Source organism: Mustela nivalis (assembly GCF_964662115.1).
Source record: "Mustela nivalis genome assembly, chromosome: 14".
Classification (NCBI taxonomy): Eukaryota; Metazoa; Chordata; class Mammalia; order Carnivora; family Mustelidae; genus Mustela; species Mustela nivalis.
The window spans coordinates 35,686,078-35,705,556 of NC_139033.1; the positions used below are offsets into that span (position 1 = coordinate 35,686,078).

The window sequence follows — 19,479 nt, forward strand, 5'->3', positions numbered from 1 at the left end:
CTGGTCCAGAGTCCACACTCCATCTGAGGAGTGATAGAGGAGGTCAAACAACGATTTTCCTTCAAGAGCACTGGCCAGCCATTGGAGGAATTTAAGCAGATGACTGACAGGATCTGATTTCCATCTGTATCACTCCACCTGCTGCACTGAGAAGAGATGAGTGGGAAATCAGACCACTCCCCCCTGCCCCCATTTAATACACAGGGTGGTTATAAGGAAGAATGTTATATATTCCTCACTGGGGAGGCAAAATAGCATCGTGGGTAAGATCCTAGGTTCCACTCACACCTGTAAGTATACCACTTACAGGCGGTGTGACTTTCGAGGGATAAACCCAACTTCCTTAAATTTCAGTCTCTCCCCAGGATTGCAAGAACTTCCAAGCTCAAGTTCGCCACCAAAGGGGACACCTAATACGGCCACGTGGGGGCGCTCCTTTCCTCCGAGAAGCATTTCAATGGGCAGCAGTGTGTTTCCGGAGCTTTCAGAGCAGACGCCCCCGCCCAGCGCCAGTTGAAAGGTTCGGAAGTTTGGAAACAAAAACGCCATCAGCTTTCCCATCCAGGCTGAACGTTCCCCACCCAGTTTTTCCGCAAGCCAATGCACACAGCCCAGGCTGCCTGGCACTGGCTGAACAGCCCTTCCTGGGAGGTCCTGGCCCTTCGGAGGGTAGGCTCGTGAGAGCGGCAGGCTGGAAACTGGGGGTTACCTTGCTTCTGACGGAGCCGCGACGGGAAGGGCATAAGCCAGTGTGAGCAGAGCTGTGGCAGTGAAAGATGCCAAGAACAGCATGGCCCCGAGGAGGACAAGGACATGTTTACTTCTGCAAAGAGAGGACATGGACAGAGGCTCCCTTTAGTTTCCATCACTGCAAAGTCTGTGGCTAGGAAAGATTTGAAAGCTTGGCAATCAGAGGCACTTCCTGCGGGGGCTGCCTTTGAGGGAGGCTGATGTGGGGGCAGCCCTGGCAGAGTGGGCTGGAGTTAGACAACTGGGTTAGCCTTTAAACTTGACCATTTACTGGCTCGGACCTAGAATTTGAATTTCCCCCATCTTCACCCTGAAATTTATAATGCAGCTCAACATGAGACCGTGCCTGGGAATGTCCCTCACCACCCATGAGGCACTCTATGGACCTAAGAGGTGGTTGATTTAGGAGAGAAATGACAGTCAGGCACAAGGGGACACGAGGAAGGGAACAGCAGAAGAGGAGAATCCAGGGGTTCTTCTCCCTCCCAGATGCAATCTGAGATGAATATCTGGGTGTTGGTCTTTGATATGGGGTTAGGAATGAGGGATGGGGTGTGAAACAGGGAAGCAGGGAAAGCTAATACAAGGATGTGCTATCAAGGTGGCTAATACTCCATTCTTCCAGAATGTGCTATGGAGCCTTCCGAAATGCACCTGAAAACTGTCTTGGGAGGTGAAAGAAAGAAGCCTTTTCTAGTGTCTTCTATCCCCCATGGGTCAAAAGTCAAAGCAGCCACACTTTGGGACTATGCATGTTTAAGGCCAAGAGGAGTCCTGAAGGAGCCCCAACTGTAGTATATGGGAGGTTCTGGGGCAGGAAATGAGATTTAGGGACACCGGCTCAGAGCAAGGCAAGGCTGGGTGCAAGACAATCTGCAGAGGTACAAAAAAAATGTCAAACACAGGTGCAAGACAGTCTAGGCACAACCCTGCCGGGATGATGCCTCTGACAAGCCCATTCCGCTGCTTGAAGTTGCCATGGTCCTTCATGCAGAAAGGATAAGGTGCCATTCCTATATCATGAGTGAGGCAGGGAGCAAATGATTTTCATCCAGGGTGCCAATTCTAGTTTAGTGTTAATGTTTGCAGTGGAGGAGTGTTATTTCGCTCAGTGGTGCTGTGATTGATTAGTAATGTCTGCTGTGAGCATGGGTTGGGAAGTTATGACACCAATGATGTCTATTTACAATGCCTTTTGCTGGACCATCTAGTTCTACCCTCCCTGAATTACTGGCATTATAGATGAGTGTGTTCTCTAAAAAAAAAAAAGAGCCCTACCTTTTACACCTTCCACCATTTAGAAGCTAAATGTAGTTGCATGGCTACATGCTTGGATAGGGCTAGTTTCTAGCTTGAGGATTGAAATCTGCCTTCCAGGACAGCCTCTAGGAAAGATGCTGACATTGGAGCTGGGGGTCCTAAGTCACAGGGACACTTAAGCAGGACCCCAGTAGGTCTGGAGTTGGGAGGTAGTAAGAATTCATTGTCTTAGGTGGGTAGTAGGCCATCCAATAAAAACCCACATCCACCCAAGTCAGTATTTGTTTAACTCCCTAGGGGACTTGAGCCCAATCTGTGGCATCCCCTCTCAGGAGTCCGAGAGTCTGCCCTGGCTAGCCATCCATATAAGTAAAACTAATAATGCCTCCTGACATAGACTATTATGGGCTGGGTTGTGTCCCCCCTCAAAAACCAACTTCCAGCGCCTCGGAATGTGGCTCTATTTGGAGACAGGGTCTCCAAATTACTTAACTGTCTTCAAGTTGACAGTTAAGGTAAAATGAGGTCCTTGGAATGGGCCTTCATTCGATCTGACTGGTGCCTTTCTAGACCATGTGAAGACACAGGGAGAGGCCTCAGAAGAAACTGGCCCTGCTGACAGCTTGATCTTTGACTTCTAATTTCCAGAACCATGAGGAAATAAATTTCTGTTGTTCAAGCCACTTACATGGTACTTTGTCACAGCAGCCCAAGCAAGCGAATATACATGGGGACCCAAACGGACAGGGAGATAGTGACCCATGTCTCACCTTACCTCCTGTTCGTCCTTTGTCCTCCGGAGGTCTGAGCCACTAATTGGGGCCTTTGACCACGGCATAAATGGCCCAATGCCAAAGGCTTCCCTCCGCCAACTCAGGTTAGTGGTTATATTTTCTGGCTTTCTGAGGGGACAACTCCTGGGACAACGGGATTGAGAAAGTCCCAGAACTTCAAGCACCGACCACCATCCCCATTCCCCCAAGAGGGATGGTCCCTCAAAAAGGTCCAATCAGGCACCATAGCCCAAGAGGAGGAAGGACTCACAGAATGTCCTCCTTGTTAGCCTGTCAGCCCCCAGCATCCTGGCCAGGATTCCCTACAGCATTTCTTTTGCTTTTTTCCTCACTAAACACCTAGACCAGCAATCAGCACGTGGTGCTACAAAGGCCGCCTCTGAGGAAGACTGAGGAGGCTTGCCCTTCCCCCTCTGCCAGGGCTGCCGGGCCTGCTGAGGCCTCACACCCGACCCACCTGTTCCTGTAGGCACTTGCCAAGTTCTCCAGAGCCCTTCAGGGAGCCACAGTCCAGCACAGAGCTGAGCTCTGGGACGGTGCCAAAGAATGGGTCGGCCCAGCTGTGCCCCCTCTCCCCTGAGGGAGCTCTCAGGGTTTAACTGCCTTGTGAGTGGGAAAGTCCACCCCAGGGGAGGCCTGTGCGCCTGAGCAGGTCTCAGCTCCTGCTCAGGAAGCCCCTCCGCTAGCAGCAGGGGAGATCAGTGACCCCGGAGTGTTCGGGGATTCAGCCCACCCTTCCTAAGGGGCCAGGGGTGAGGGTGGGAAGCTTGGTCAGGAGCCCAAAGCCACCGTTACCTCCTCTCCACTTTCCTTGCCTGATCCGTGGTTAGGGTGAAGGTAGGAGAGCTTATTTTTTTAAATCTCCATTGTCAAAATACATAGCAATATGATTATTAGATCTCATTTCCATCTTATTACCTGATTTTATTTCAATCGCATAGGCTTTTATCAATTCTGTTATGATATCAAAAATTGTACTCCCCAGCCCTCAACACCCATCTGAGAAAATAAGCCATTCGATTCAGATGCTTTTGTTTTGGGAGAGTGGGTGGGGGCGGACACTTGGACCTCTCGGCTCTCCCCACAGCGATCATACAGGGAGAGACACACACAACCACCCCCCCACCCCCGGCGTCGGGCGTTTGCTTCTGTCTGCACACCCCCTCACCCAGCTCGGAGGAGCGGAACTAGGAAGGGGTGAAGCAGGAAGTGTGTGGGAAGGGGTGAGGCTGAGCAACAGGAACGCGGACCCTTCCATCTGGGAAGCCTTTGTTAACATCTCCTCCACACCAGGACCTTCTGGAAAGGGTGTTTAAAGAGGAAGCCAAGGAAGGAGACTCATGGCCCAGATAAGGAGACCCTCTGTGGAACAGGGGCGGCACAGAGATTAGGGAGATGGCCCCTGTGAATGGGTTTAGGGGACGAGCAGACGCTCACAGTGTCTCATCCAGCCACCCTCCCCAAGTCCCTGCGAGACTGGAGGGGACCACTTGGTGACAGCCGCTGGGGACAATAGCGATGACATGGCGTCTCAAATAACAGGTAGCTGAAGGACACGGGGTCACACGTTACTCACAGGCAGGCCTTGGGCTGGTTCCCATGTGTCTGATCTTCCTCTGTCCTCCCACCCTGATGTGAAGCACTACCGTCTCCATTTTATAGAGATGAAGATTGAAGGTGAGAGCCTCGCAACGTACCCTAGGTCCCCTAGCTAGTGACTTACCAGTCAGGATTTGAATCCATGTCTTTAACTCCAACTCACTATCCCAGCAAACTGCCTTTGTGCTTAGTGGAAGCCATGCAACATTTTTTTAATGGTTAGTAAACAAACAAACAAACAAACAAAACCCCTCTTTTCATTTAAAGTTAGAAAGCAGTGTGTATTTAAGATGTATGAAAAAGCAGATTTTCCTTTTTTTTTTTTCTTTAAGGTGCTTCATTCTTAGATTAAATTAAAATGAGATGTGCTCTCTCTCTCTCTCCCTCTCACTCAAAAATGAATAAGTATATCTTTTTAAAAAATGAGGATGCATTTCCCTTACTCAGGAGGCTGGAGTGTTTGCCTGTGGCCAGAATGGGCAACACCCTGCGCCAGCCTGTGATTTAAAGGTCTGTCCTGCATAGAGTGTTAACAGGTAACCATGACGCAGGGCTGGTCAACACTTACTTGGAACTCAGGGGCACCCCTCGTATTTGAAGGCTTGCAAGTCAGATGTGAAAAATGAATGTTCTCTTACATTCCAAAATAACAAAGTTTGTATTTTGTTTTGTATTATTATTAATGTTCCATATTGGCAACAGTGTGATCAGACGGCCAGCAGACTAAATATTGATAGACCTTTAAGGAAAGCAATTTGTCAGTATGCTTTAAGAGCCTAGATGACATTCATGCCCTTTGACCCAGCAATTCCCCTTAAAGATATGCATTCTAAAGAAATATCAGAGTTGGAGACAAATAATTATCATGAAAGTATCTATCAGACTGTTATTTATAAAAGCATAAAATCAGAAATAATCCAAGTATTGAACAATAGTTAAAGGTATGAGTAAACTAGAGTTCATTCATGGAATGCAATGTTATGCACACATTAAAATTGTGTTTACTTGGAAGTAAAATAATATAGGAAATTGGTTATGCCCTAAAACTACAAAAGAAAGATACTAATGTGTAGATAGAGAATCCTTTCGTGTCTAAAAAGCTATGCAGAAAAAAGATCATAAAAATGAATGTGATATTGACAGGGAATTCCCTTCTCCTTGAGCGAGGGATGGGTCAAGGGTGATGGCTTTCCCCTCTTCATCCTATTATCTTGCCGTGTTTCTTGAAAATGTAATTTTTTATAAAAGATTTTATTTATTTATTTGACAGACAGAGATCACAAGTAGGCGGAGGGGGGTGAAGCAGGCTCCCTGCTGAGCAGAGAGCCCTATGCGGGACTCGATCCCAGGACCCTGAGATAATGATCTGAGCCAAAGGCATCGGCTTAACCCACCGACCCACCCAGGTGGCTCACCCAGGTGTATTTAAAAAAAAAAGAAAAGAAAAGAAATATCTCTTAAAATATGGTATGGAGGGGTGTCTGGGGGGCTCAGTCAGTTAAGTGTCTGCCTTTGGCTCAGGACACAATCCCAGGGTCCTGGGATCGAGCCCCACATTGGGCTCCCTGCTCAGCGAGAACCTGCTTCTCCCTCGGCCTGTGGCTTGTGCTGTTTCTCTCTCACTCTCTCTTTCTGAAATAAACAAATAAAATCTTTTAAAAATATCATAAAAATTTATTTTTTATGGCAAAAAGTGTTTTGTGTGTGTGTGTCATGGATAATCCACAAGCTCTAAGTCTCGTTGTGAATTATTAAGACCTTAAGCTTTTCTACAACTAACAAATATTAAGGTAATAAATATCCGAAGTGGGGAACAGGTACACTGGCGCCTTGCTTGGGGCACTGTAAATTACCTCACGCTTTCCGGAGAAGAATCACACAATATGTAACAAGCGCCTACCCCTTGACCTAGTAATTCCACCTCAAAATAGGGTCCCAAGGAAATGAAGGGGGAAAAGCGGTATGTTCAAAGACTGTCCTGGAGGTATCATTTGGAGTCGGGACAGGAACTAACCTGGATGGCCAACCACTGCACCAAAACTGGTGCAGAACTTTGAAAACAGACGAGTATGCGGATCATGTCCCGATGTGGAAATGTTACAAAGAGCATGAGTGGAAAGGGCTGAGACTGGATATTAACACACACGGATCACAACTCTGCAAAAGCACCGAGGGACGCGGGCAGGACAGAGATTGGGGGATGCAGAGCAAGGCAAACAGGGAGGGAGGACTCGGTGTCCGCAGGCTTCTGAGAAGCTCATTTCCTAACTTGTGAAGGCCGCTCTGCCCAGAACAGCAGCGCCCGCTGAGAGTTCCGCGGGAGACGGCCCACAGGGCGACACACCTGTCCTGGGGAAACTCACTTTCCGTGGATGAGGACGATCGCCGGTGTGGTGAGATGAAACTGAAAGTCGTTGGCGAGGTACCACGTCCAGCCATTACACTGAAATGAGAGGAAGCAGAGGCGACTCCTTTCCCTGGCTCCCCGGGCACCCCCCAGGGTCTCAGCTTCCCAGAGCTGGGGAGAGACTTCCCTGGGCCGGGCAGGGGGCGGGGACTTCCACGGGAAGAGAAAGGAATTCCGAGTTGCAGGTGTTTCAAGGACCGCATCTTGTTTAATCCGGTAACAAGCCGGTAACAAGCAGGGGGAACCATGATGTCAGCTCACAAAATGGAAACGCAGACAAGCGTTCTCGCTTGTTGACAAAAGCAATCATAGCCAAGCTCCCAGAACCCCTGTGGGAGTTCAGTTCCATCCCACGACCCAGTGTAAGGAACACCCTGACATCCCACCTTGGGCTCTCTTCCCTGCCTCCGGGGATGGAGTGTGCTCCCTTAGAATGGAGGCCTGGCCCCAGACCAGCTTTTGTGGGAAGCCCCAGAGTTCCCACGTGTGACCGGCAGGCCATCGTCCGGCCAACGGGGCAGGATGGCATGGGCTGCCCACGTTTGTGCAAAGTGAGCCGGTCACCTGCGTTTCTTCGTCAATGTGAGGAAATGCCTGGGCATCAGAGATAAAGGTCTTCTCCTTGTTCCCTCCAGCTCCCCACAGTCCGAGGGACACCAGATTTATCCAGGGGAAATGACAGCTTGCCTTGTCCCCGTTAGAAAGAATTTCCCGTCATGGGGACATCTTCGAGGACCCGAGGCTGCCCAGCCGTCACACTTGTGCTTCCGAGGACCTAAGGTGGGCTTTGGCTCAAAGAGGCGGCTGGCTCGTGTCCTTGCCCCTGAAGCCCGCATGGGGCCCAAGCCCGTCTGCATGGGGCCAACAGCCCCGCCTGTCCTCCACGGGCCCTGGCCGCGCCTGAGCCCATCTGAAGGCAGTTCGGTGGCCATGAACGCCCCGTCCGAGCCGCCGGCACTGGCTGGTGGAAGGCAGCCGTCTAGCTGGTAAGCAGTTCTGTGCAGTGAGTGGCCACGCGCTGGCCATTCTCTTTCCAGCCTTGCTTCCAAGGCTGTCCGTGTCCTGTGCAAACATCAGCGACATGATGTCCTTACAGTGATTTCCCTTTCGTTTACTCCAAGGTCATTACGAGGCTGTGAGGGCTTTGAGGAAGCCCCCAGCCATATATACAGGTGCTGCGACTGTCAGATCCAGCTTGAAGTGGAAAAGAACTCGTGAGGGCCAAGAGGCAGTGCAGCGTTCCATCCCAGTCACAGGCGGTCTGTGGGGAGGTGAAGAAACTGCCCTTTCTCCACAGGGGTGACACGGACTGAAACAGGAACCCTGACAGGGCAAGGCCGGCTGCATCCAGATGCCCTCTCCCCTGCTCCCTCCCTCTGCTGCTCCCAGCAGCTCCCCCTGCCAGGACTGGTGTGGTTACGCTCACCCATCCTTAGGGGCTAGCCTCCCTGTCCGCAGCCCTCCTTACTAGGGCCTCACTGTTACTCCAGAGAATATGCCAGAACATGAAGTAAGACCCGGGTTTGGCTCACACACCCCCTGCCTGATGACTCACCGCGTTTGGGACCGCCAGGAAATCATTGAGCAGCAGCACATTCGCCCACCACGCCTGCCGGCAGTTATCCAGGTGGAACTTGGGCAGGTCCCAGACGGGTCCCCAAGGAACAAGGGAGAACAATCCAACCAGCAAGCACACCGAGTACAGGTGAAGAGGCTGCAACCTGGCGGTGGGGGGGGCGGGGGGTGTTGGGGGCAGGAAAGAGAGAATGTGACTCTGCAATGGCTCCATGCGGTCCCCTGGGTGGGCCAGAGAGACGCTCCAAAGCGGGTTGTCTGGGTGGACAACCAGCTCCCTGGCAACACCTCAAACACTCGGACATTCCCCGGTAAAGAATCGTGAGCACCCACCATGAGCCAGTTCCCGTGTCGTGGACGCAAAAATACCATTAGTCAGGGAGCAAGGGGTGCGCTAGGAGCTTCTCAGATGCTTCCAAACCTCAGAACTCTCCTTTGGGGAAACAACAGCTCTATTTTACTGACAGGGAAATTGCAGCTCTGAGATGTGGGCGACTTGTCCAAGGTGGCCAAGAGGCAGTGTGAGTGCTGAGATCAGACACCTGGTCCTGTTCTTCCCTCCCCACCACACCCCCCCCCCGCCCCCTTGGAGGACGAGAACTTTCCTCCCTCCCTCTTTTCCTTCCTCCCTTCCTAAGGTTATTTCTCCCTCCCTTCCTTCCTACCCTAGCTCCTCCCGAGCAGGACTGCAAGCAGGTACAAAGATGATGGGGAAGAAGGCACAGGTGTCCTCTGGAAACAGAATTCAAGCCGCATCTACCACTAGTGTTTACGTTCTAGAAGCCACACTTGTCAGTCAAAAGAAACAGCTACTATGGGCGCCTGGGGGACTCAGTCAATTGACCGCTTGGGTCAGGATCCCATGGTTCTGCTCAGCAGGGAGCCTGCTTCTTCCTCTGCCTGCTGCCCCCTCTGCTTGTGCACGCGCTCTCTCTCTCTCTCTCTGTGTCAAATAAATAAATAAAATCTTTTAAGAAGGAAATAAAGAGCTACAATGAATTTTAATACCATACATTAGAGAGCCCAGTGTATTCAAAATATCATTTCAATAGGTAATCAATCTAAAAAATTAGTGAGCTAATTTACATCCTTTCTTCTTTGACAACTTTTTTTTCAGGTTTACTTACAAATTCTTTTTTTTTTTTTTTAAGATTTTTTGTTCATTTATTTATTTAACAGAGAGAGAGAGAGACTGTGAGAGCAGGAACACAAGCAGGGGGAGTGGGAGAGGAAGGAGGCTTCCTGCCCAGCAGGGAGCCTGATGTGGGGCTCGATCCCAGGACCCTGGGATCATGACCTGAGCTGAAGGCAGACGCTTAAGGACTGAGCCACTCAGGCGCCCTGACTACCTCTTTCAAAACCATGGTGTACATTTAATGCTCGCCCACACGTCTGTGGGCCACCTGTCTGGTGGTTACTTATCGGACCCTCCTGACCTCGAGTTTAGAGGTGAGGTTGTAGCTGGGAGAGGGACGCAATCGTGGCATATATTCTGGGTGAGCTATGGGTCCAGCCGTCTTTTAGAAGAACATATTGAGAGCAGGGCACATGGCCCAACAGCGTCTCCGAACATCTCAGTGGGGGCGCCGGGGGCTGGGGTGGGCTGTGACAGATGGGAAGGGCAGGGCTGCTGGGGGGTGGGCAGCACCCAGCCTGGTCAGCACCGGTCCCCAGACCTGTTGGCCTCCTGTCCTCCCCACGATGATAGTGTCCTTCCTGGCATGTGTCTGGTAGGCTGGAGGGCCGTGGGCACGAAGGGAACAGGCAAGATTTGCAGATCACAGTCAGTCAGAAAGAGCCACCAACGGTGCCAAGACGTGTTTCCCCAGATCAGCTCAGACAACAGCCACGGAGCCTTCCCCGGGCCCGGGCCTCGTCACATCAGCCATATGACAAGGCTGCCCTGCAGCTGCTCCCACAGGCCTCCCAAGCCCCTCTTCCCACCATCTGTCACCTCCCTGGGGAGAGTAAGTCAACCCCCTGCTCCCCCCAGAACCAGAGTTCAGGTCAGATGCCCTCGGGAGGGAGCAAGGTCCAGGCACTGCCCCTCCTCACCCCCCCAGCATGGCCTCTGAGTTGGGGCACATGGGGGAGGGGCAGAGGCTCTGGGGGGGAGGAGTCTCACCTTGAAGAGCAAAATTACAGAAATGGGTGTTCCAGTTTTATCTAAATTTTCATACTGAGATCATCATAGATCTTCTCTCTTCCCTCTTCTATGGAAGGGGGAGAATGATAATTCCTTATTCCAAGCAGAATCATGATTCCTGCCTCCTGAGATCTTTTGAGACTCAAAAGAGATCAATAAGAAAACAGTGAGAAACACTGAAAGCATCAGATAAATGTAAATGCTCTCCCTTTTTGTCCAAGGTTCTGGAAGACATAAAGTCAAGGTTTTTGAAAATTAGAAAGTGCTACTTCGGCTGTTGTAAGAAAGGTGAGAAGCAGGCATTCTCATACGTGGGGAGGCAGGAAGGTAAATTGGAAAATGTCCATCAAAATGTTAGATGCACCCAACTACCAATTCTCCTGGTAGGAATTTACCCACAAACATGTTCACAAGAGTGCACAAAAATATATAGACGTTGTACGATCGTCTAAGATAGCAAAAACTTAGAATTACCACCATGCCCATTAATGGGGACAGGTTAAACTCCTGATACTCTATGAACACATCACCGTCCAGGCAACGTTTGAAGTCAGTGAGGTAGGTCCTTTCACGCAGAGAGACATGACAATGTCAACATTAATCATTAAGTGCAAAAGAGCTGCGTGCAAAATAGTGCAGCATATAATATAATCCTACTCAGGAGGAAAAAAAAAAACACCCAATGCCTGTAAATACATGGAAAGTACTTGCAAGAATTCACAAGAAACTCTTAACAAAGGTGTCCTGCGGGGAGTGAGGCTGGGATGCGCTCCCCTACTTTCAGTGTATAACCTTCTGTTCCAGTTAGACGTTTTTATCCGTAATTTTTTTTTTACACATTATCTATAAAAACCCCTGATTTTTAAAATGTGGCTCCTGGTTGGAATCGTCACACCGTTTTAAGGGTTTGGAACTTCTACTCTCCTTGTTTCCTATTATGTAGTCTTTGTTCTGACTGACCCTGGGAAGCTGGGTTTTCGCATTTTCTTAAAGACGGGGTAGCTCCCAGCTGTCGCCCAGCGCCTGCCCTGTCCTCTTACTGTCTAGTCTCAGAATGATTCTTGGAAAGGTTAAATCTGACCCTACCACTTCCCTCCGGGAGCCCCCCAGAGGCTTCTTGTCTCGGAATAGCCAGCTAAAAGCTCCTGTAAGCCCAGGAGTAAACCCACTCCCTTCTGTTCTCCAAGTCTACAGCTCCCCCCACGGCTGCGGGCTCTCTGTGGTTTTCGAAACACACCAACCGTGTTCCCTTCTCTGCACCCACTCCCACATGGGCCCTTCTTCCCTCACAGCATTCTCTCTGCTTAGAAACTTCTTTTGCTTCCTTTGACAAATGTGGTCTCCCCTGACTACGCTTCCAGAGGAACCATCTAGCACTTTCTGACACTTACCATCCTGACCTGTTAGAAATGTATTTGCATGTTGCAACTTAATGTTACATATTTATTTGTTGATCGCCTATCTCTGTTCACTAGAACATAACCCCCAGGCCAGAAGACACCTGCCTGGCTATGGAGTACTGAGTCCCCAGAGCTTACAGCAGTGCCTGGCACACAGGGGGCCCTCAACGAAGACAGAAAGAGTGAGTGAACAAATTATCTTACTTCCAGTGCTCTTGGCGCCAAGTCGGCAAGCAATCAATCATAATTGTGTAATAACAGCGGGTTTTGCCCACAAGAATGAGAACAGCAAAGTGGCTAGGAACGTGGCTGCTTTCTCACTGGGTTTACCTTAGAGAGTGAGTTCAAACTCGATTGGTGATGCTTTCTCTGATTTTTCGACAAGGTTTTGTCCCACTTTGGACTCTCTCTTCCTGGCTCCGATCTGCCTCTTTCCCAGAGCTCCCTACCTCAAGAACATCACCACCATCCTGCTATGTCATTCAGGCTGAAGATTTGAGTGTCCTTGATTTTGCCCTCTCTCCATCCCAATGCCAATCACCAGTCCAGACCTGCTGTCCTGACCAGATATTGCAATAATTTATTCATCCTTGCCGCCATCTTGCCCCAGAAGACCTCACACCCACACCCCCCCCCCAGACTCTTCCTGCCCCCACTACTGCTTTATCTGCCTGCCAAAACATGTCCCGCTCCTCAATTCCCAGCTCTAGGACTTTTCTTCTGAAGCAGGTTTCCCAGGCAGAACCCACCATGCCATAGGATCCCACACCCACCCCCTAACAACCCATCAGGATCTCTCACTAAGAAACCCTAGTCTGAGTGCCAGTCCCGCTACAGAAGACCACAAGGTAGAATTAGGTCAAAACTGGTGCCAAGTACCCAGAAGATATTGACAGAATAAGCAATCTGTCCAGCATGGCGGACAAGAGCTAGATTTTAACAGCTCTTGGAAGAAACTACAAAGATCACAGTGAAAAGAAATCAACAGAGGTCTATTCCCTGGCTCAGACTCATTGTTAACCTATTTACTGGTAAGTTACAAGGTATAAGAGGCAACAACAGGAATAATGGCAGCCTGTACTTACGGAAGGCTGACTAGGCATCACACGTGTTTCTAGGTTCTTATTACCCATCCTCTCATTCATCTGCACAAGAGTCCAGTGACTATCACTATGCTTCCCCTTTTTGAGATGAGAAAACTCAAGCACAGAAAGGTTGAAACAACGTCTTGAGGTCACACAGCTGGCAGAAGCGTGAGCCAGAACGCAAGCCCAGGCAGACCCACTCCAGGCAGATCTCGCCCACTCCATTTTTACCAGCCCAGAAGACTGTTTCAAGACCCTCCTTCCTGCTCCATGACAGTGAAGTGTAACACGGGGACCCTAAGCAAAGAGAACAGCTCCAGCCCAGCCAGCAGCAAACCATGATTTAGAGAAGGTACAAAAGGAGTGTTGGGTGACGTGAGTGGAAGTTTCCTCTTCTCCCCACGCAATGTGTCCCATGGCATCACAGCCTGTCTCCTGTCCCACAGATTCCATACTCCGTCCCAATACCGTGTCCCCTCCTGCCCCAACCATCCACACATTTGTAAAGAGGACCACGGCCTCCCAGCCTCCCCGTAAGCAGAAGCAACATCATCTCAAGCATCACCGGCCCCTCTCCTTGTTGTATCTTATTTTATTTTTATCATTACCCTTAGTACTCTGAGTTACAGCAGCCAATTCCTACCAACTTATAAGAGCCACGCACATTCTCCCATTGGGTACACATTCCAGGGAAAGTTGACCGTACGTTTATTGAAATCTGATGCCCATGAGCTGAAGAATAAGGATGTTTTTGCTGGTTTAATATAGTTCAGTTTCTATTTGGACGAACGCCATGAAAATTGGTATCTTCCACTGCCAACGGCCATTAAGCCAGCAAAAATCAACTTTATGAAGAAAACCATGTCTCTCGGTTTATTTTTCTTAGAAAATTATTTCAAAAGAGGGCTAAACACTCAAAAGTAATGAATGATTATGTAGCAATAATGCATTAAGGGATGAGACAAATAGACCTACCTCAAAAGGCGGCTGAGGACGAATCTGAGTATGACACTGAGGGTCGTTCCTTTGTCTGAATTCTCACGTAGCTTTAAAAACGACCTTGCACTTAACCAGCCACTGAGAGAGAGAGAAGACTAGTCATGGGAATTGCTTACCAGCGATACAGTGCATCCGATGATTAACTTGGCTGTCTGTATCGGGGTCTAAGAAGTGATACTGTAGTGACAGGATTATTTCCAACACTAAAACAGTAACGGTTTCTTTTCTCGCCATCGAGGAAATGCCATGGCCATCGCCTGGAGCTCAGCATCTTCCCCAACCAGGAGACCCAGGCTGAGGTTGCGGCCACTCTCTGAAAGGTCACCAGGGACCAGGGCAAAGAACAAAGCATGCTGGAGGGCTTCAAACCAGCAATTAAATGCTCAAGCCCAGAAGGGATCTGTTTAAAGTTCTTAGCACACTGGCCACACTAGGTGCCCCTCACTGGCAGACCTAGTTCCCACCCAACCGCCACGTGGCCAGGAAGCAGACCAAGGGCCTGGAGGAGAGAATCAGAGGACATTAGCCTTTAGAAATGATAACATCCAAAGCCACATTGTTTTCAAAGTACCTTTGCTAACGGGGTTGTTTTGGCTTCAAGAGCAATACCAAAGTCCTTTGCCATAAGTGTTTATGGAGTGAGTGATTGGTAAAAGAGAAGATACTACCATCCCTGCTTTCCTAATAGGGAAACTGAAGCTCAAAGACTCAGTGGGTTGCCCAAGATTCTCCACCAACACATCCTGATGCCAGATTTGTTACCCGGAACGCTCAGCTAAAGAAACAGGTGACATCTCTGAGCTCTAGCTTGACGATAAGCAAGGTTGGGAGGGAGTTTCCTGACCTTTTGACATGGATGCCAATGATCGTTGTGGGTGTCTCCCTAAGGAACAAATGCATTTTCTATTGCAAAAGAGGGCTGTGTGTGTGTTAGAAGGGCTCAGGGAGGGTTAGAGAACGTCTTTGTTCTCTGCCAGCATGACTTTCCCTTGAAACGCAGCAAGTCGGAGTCACTAGAATAGGAACACAGTGGATAGAGACGTGTGGAAAGGAGCACTGAGTTGTGGGAGTGGGACAGCCAATTCCAATGCCGGCCCCCTCTCCATGTCAGGAAAGAATGAATCGGGGTCTGTCTCTGTGTGCGGGCAAACACCATCCTGCCGTTCCCTTCTTCCGGGGGCCAAAGAGAAAGGCTGGTGGGGAAAACGGGCTGTGAGCAGGAGCCGTCTCTATGGGATGCTGGGAAGACCCAGAGACCTGACCCCAGCGGGGAAGAGGACAGTCGTGCGGTAGAGACGCGCAGAGGTTCTGGAGCGGTAGAAAGGGACCCCGACCGTCCCTCGCGATAGGAGCCTTTAGTTTTACCACGTAAACAAACATATGACTGGCATGGTGGGTAAGCTGCGCTTTGGGCCCGAAACAAACACTATGTTTCAGTTCTAATTCTAACTTTCCTGACCGGGGTTGGGGGGGACTGGGACAAGTTATTCCGTCTCTGCACATCAACTTTCCCAGCTGTAAAAATGGGCGTGACATTGGTTCCAACTGCCTGGGTCCACTGTGTATGGAATAAAAGACTGTAGGCTCTTAGCATGATGGCAATACTAGGACTCACTTAGGAATAGTCCCATTGTCCAAATGAAAATTTTATTTAAGGGAATTTGTACATTTTCTTTTTTCTTCCTTTCTTTTTTTTTTTTTTTTTTAAGTTTATTTATTTAAGTCCTCTCTACCCCCCACGTGGGGCTTGAACCTATGACCCCCGAGATCTAGAGATGACTGCTCTTCCAACCGACCCACGCTGGCCTCCCAAGGTGCCCTTTCTAAAGTAAACAGAATGAATACAGGAGGGGAAGGAAACCGTTCGCGAGACAGACAACGAGAAGCAGAAGCAAGTAGGGATAAAGAGAAAAGAGACGGGGGTCGTGGTCTTCTGGGCTGATTCAGGGGCTGCCGGCTTGCACCCACTGTCCTCAGCTCCTCACGCTGGGGCTCACGCAGGGGGCAGCGGCACCCCAAGGGATTCTTCCCAGCCTGGGCAGTGTGATCCAGTGGGCCTGGGATGGTCCTCTGTAACAACCTTCCAGAGGAGACTAGTACAGCTGGTTGGGACCAGACTCTCAGAGCCACTGAGAAGAGGCCCAGCGCCCCCCCGAACGAGCCGGGGGTCGGATATGCAGTCCTTACAATAAAGGGGCGTCCCCGCGCTGTTTTCTTCGACATCTGAAATTTCATAGCCTTGGCCTGTGCTGTGGCTATCTCAGGGTCGACCCAACGGCGTCTCTGTTATCGCAGAGATTCGCACCGATAGTCCAGGCATGACCAGCGGCCTTTCAGGCCTTCATTCTTCCCTCCTGGTGGCAGTCCTCCAGCTTGAGTTCTGGCTCAGGTTCCAGCCATCCTGATCCGTCCTTGCCAGCTCTCGCCCTCGGTTTGGAGCTCTGCCGACCAGCCCCATCCAGCATTCGGTGCCTTTTTTTTTTTTTTTTCCTTGTTCTTACTAGTCCTCTTGCAGGGGACAGAGTTCTGGACTTCGAATGCGATCCCTTGGGCTGACCTCCCCACCCTCAAGGGGCTGGCCCAGGTCTCCCGTAGCTGGGCTTTGCCTGCCTGGTTAGGCCCAGCTGTGCCCTCCTGGAAAGTCTGGTGCCTGATGGTTCCCCAACCCTGCAGATGGTGGCCTCTGACCTTTGCCTGTCTGGGCCACTCAGCGGTCACCCTGGCCACCTCCTAGCCCTGGCGGCCAGGTCTCAGCTCATTCTGTACCCTACTTTCTGTGCATTCCCCCAAGAAATGATCACACCAGAGGCTTGAGCTAAAGCAATTAAGAAACCATTTCCAAAAGAAGAAGAAAGGAAAAAAGAAAGAAAGAGAGATTGAGAGAGAGAAAGGAAGAGAAAGAAAGAAATCATTATTGAGCAATACTATATCCTTAGCACCTACCTTAGGTCAGTGACAGCAGGACCCAAAGCAGAAGAAAGTCCTGCCTTATATTCCCGTGGAGACAATAAATAACATAGACAATAAATACAGAAATAATAAATAAATGGCATCTCTAAGTATGTTAGATAAAGAGAAAAAATAAACCAGGAAAAAGGAAGTTAAGAGTGGTGGTGGGTCCATTTTAAACCAGGAGGACCAGCAGGAGGACAAGGAGGGTAAGGCAGTATTTGAACAAATGCTCCCTCTTTCTCTCGCTCCCCTCCCCTCTCTCTCTCTCTCTCCCTCCTTAGCTCGTCTGCACTAGTGGCTCCCTTAGCCTGAAGCTTTCCCGTCCTGGATTCTCCCATGGCCGGCTCCTTCTTGCCGCTCAGTCCCAACAGCCCCTCAACAGACAAGCCTTCTCTGACGACTCTAAACCACGGTTTCAGACAAGCCACTGTCGTATTCTTTCCTAGTATTTGCTATGACCACATTTTAAAAAATTATTTCTTTGCTTGCTTATGGCTGGACCCCCCCACACACACTCATGGGACCACAGGAAGTCCTTGCTTGTTTTGTCCATGGTTGTAGCCTCAGGGCCTAGAACGAGGCCGTGCAAGCAGGGGTTCAGTAGGTGATGGTGGGATGGATGACTGCCTAGCACCTGATGAAAACAGCTGCGTCTACGGTCACCATGTCCCCGCGAAGGAAGAGACATTGAACCCAAAGGAGGTAGAGACAGTCAGCACAGACAGTCAGAGACCGTGGACTCCAGAGTCAGCCTCCCTGGGCGGGTCCACACCGGGACGCTCTCCCTCAGGCTCAGGAGTCTTTCCTTTAAAGTAGAGACTCCGGGGCGCCTGGGTGGCTCAGTGGGTTAAAGTCTCTGCCTTCGGCTCAGGTCATGATCTCGGGGCCCTGGGATCGAGCCCCGCATCGGGCTCTCTGCTCAGCGGGGAGTCTGCTTCTTCCTCTCTCTCTGCCTGCCTCTCTGCTGACTTTTGATCTCTGTCTGTCAAATAAATAAATAAAATCTTAAAAAAAATAAATAAATAAAGTAGAGATTCTGTCGTCTATCCTCAGCCATAAAGAGAAATGAAGTTGTTCTGCCACAACAGGCACGAGCCTCAGAAGCTGCGCACTAACTAAAAGAAACAGGCACCAAAAAGCCAGAAGCTGTGAGGTCCATTTAGGCGAAATAACCAGAAGAGGTAAGTCCGCAGATTCAGAGAGTAGATTTCCAGGACTTGGGGGCGGGGGGAGTGGGGAAGAACTGCTCAGTGGGTATGAGGGCTCCGGTGGGGCTGCCGAACGTGTTTCTCGGAACCAGTTAGAAGGCGCGGTGGCCCATTCCTGGAAATGTACTAAGTGCCGCTGGATGGTTCACTCGAGGGGCTCGATTTCATGTTAATGTGGGTTTCACCTGAGCAACAGCAAAAAATGAAAAATGGGGACTTGGTGGTCCCCTGTTCTGGGGGCATCATTAGGATTATGTGAGGTAAAGCTGTAGCACTTAACACACCGCCTGACATTCATCAGGCGATAAAGACAATGGGCCTCTCAGTCGTCTGTTTAGATAAAGAAAGCGTTAGGCAATGTCACACCATTTTCAGATTTGTTCACGATTCACTCTAGTGAGAACCGCTAAGTTCATCATGGATTTATATCCGTCCATGGACCAGAATTTGAGAATCACTGAAATAAACCATTTTGAGTCTGATAAAATCTCCTTTCGTTAAAAAAAAATTTAGAGGGACACCTGAGTGGCTCAGTGGGCTAAGCGTCTGCCTTCGGCTCAGGTCGTGATCCCAGGGTCCTGGCTTTGAGTTCCTCATGGGGCTCCCTGCTCAGTGGGGGGTCTGCTTCTCCCTCTGCCCCTCCCCCCGCTCCTGCTCTTTCTCACTCTCTAGCTCTCATTCTCTCTCTCGACTACATTAATAAAATCTTTGACAGCCATCCCAACTCATTTTACACACCGAGTAGACAAAAGAAGGGAGCTAAGGACAGCAGAGCTATCTACAGCCCGGCCGAAGGGAGGGCAGGGCGCGGAATAAATGGGAGGCATTCCGTTTTTCTCACTAAAGTCATGATGGCATCACACCCGCGCACACATCCCCAAACAGCCACGTGCATACAACAGCGGAGAAAACACCCCATTACCTGACCAGGAAGAATGTGTCGACCCCCAGGTAGAAGGGGCCGCTCCGAGAATAAAGGTAGAGGGGGTTTTTAAGCACTCTCTTTCTCCACTCGAGCACATTATCTGCAACAGACACGAACACAGTGTCTTTTTGTCTCCCAGAAGAAAGTCACGGGATCTGTGTTTTCCGAACAAGCAAAAGGAACGCCTTCAACTTTCTTAACCTCAAGAGGATTTCGGGCAGCCCCACAGCTTGAGAGGAGAAGGTGTCTTGGATTAAGAATTAGGCACCTCAAAGTGTCCACCACGGAGTGGTAACCGAGGCTTTGAGCGGCTTCCTTCTCTCCCAGGGCCCATAGCTCCACGGGGGGCCACGGCAGCGTCACCCCACCACGGGCCGGT

General features: G+C 50.1%; 1 protein-coding gene across 1 annotated transcript in view; it reads right to left on the reverse strand.

The window, feature by feature from the left end:
* Window positions 1-19,479, reverse strand: part of LOC309848022 (O-acyltransferase like protein-like) — a gene marked incomplete at its 5' end in the record, with an annotated part of 61,418 nt that overhangs the window by 9,669 nt on the left and 32,270 nt on the right. Inside the window, 5 exons of the mRNA XM_082698983.1 lie at window positions 710-823; window positions 6,767-6,846; window positions 8,366-8,531; window positions 13,992-14,093; window positions 19,098-19,200. Coding sequence (XP_082555109.1) covers window positions 710-823; window positions 6,767-6,846; window positions 8,366-8,531; window positions 13,992-14,093; window positions 19,098-19,200 — 565 coding nt within the window. The remainder of the gene's footprint in view (window positions 1-709; window positions 824-6,766; window positions 6,847-8,365; window positions 8,532-13,991; window positions 14,094-19,097; window positions 19,201-19,479) is intronic.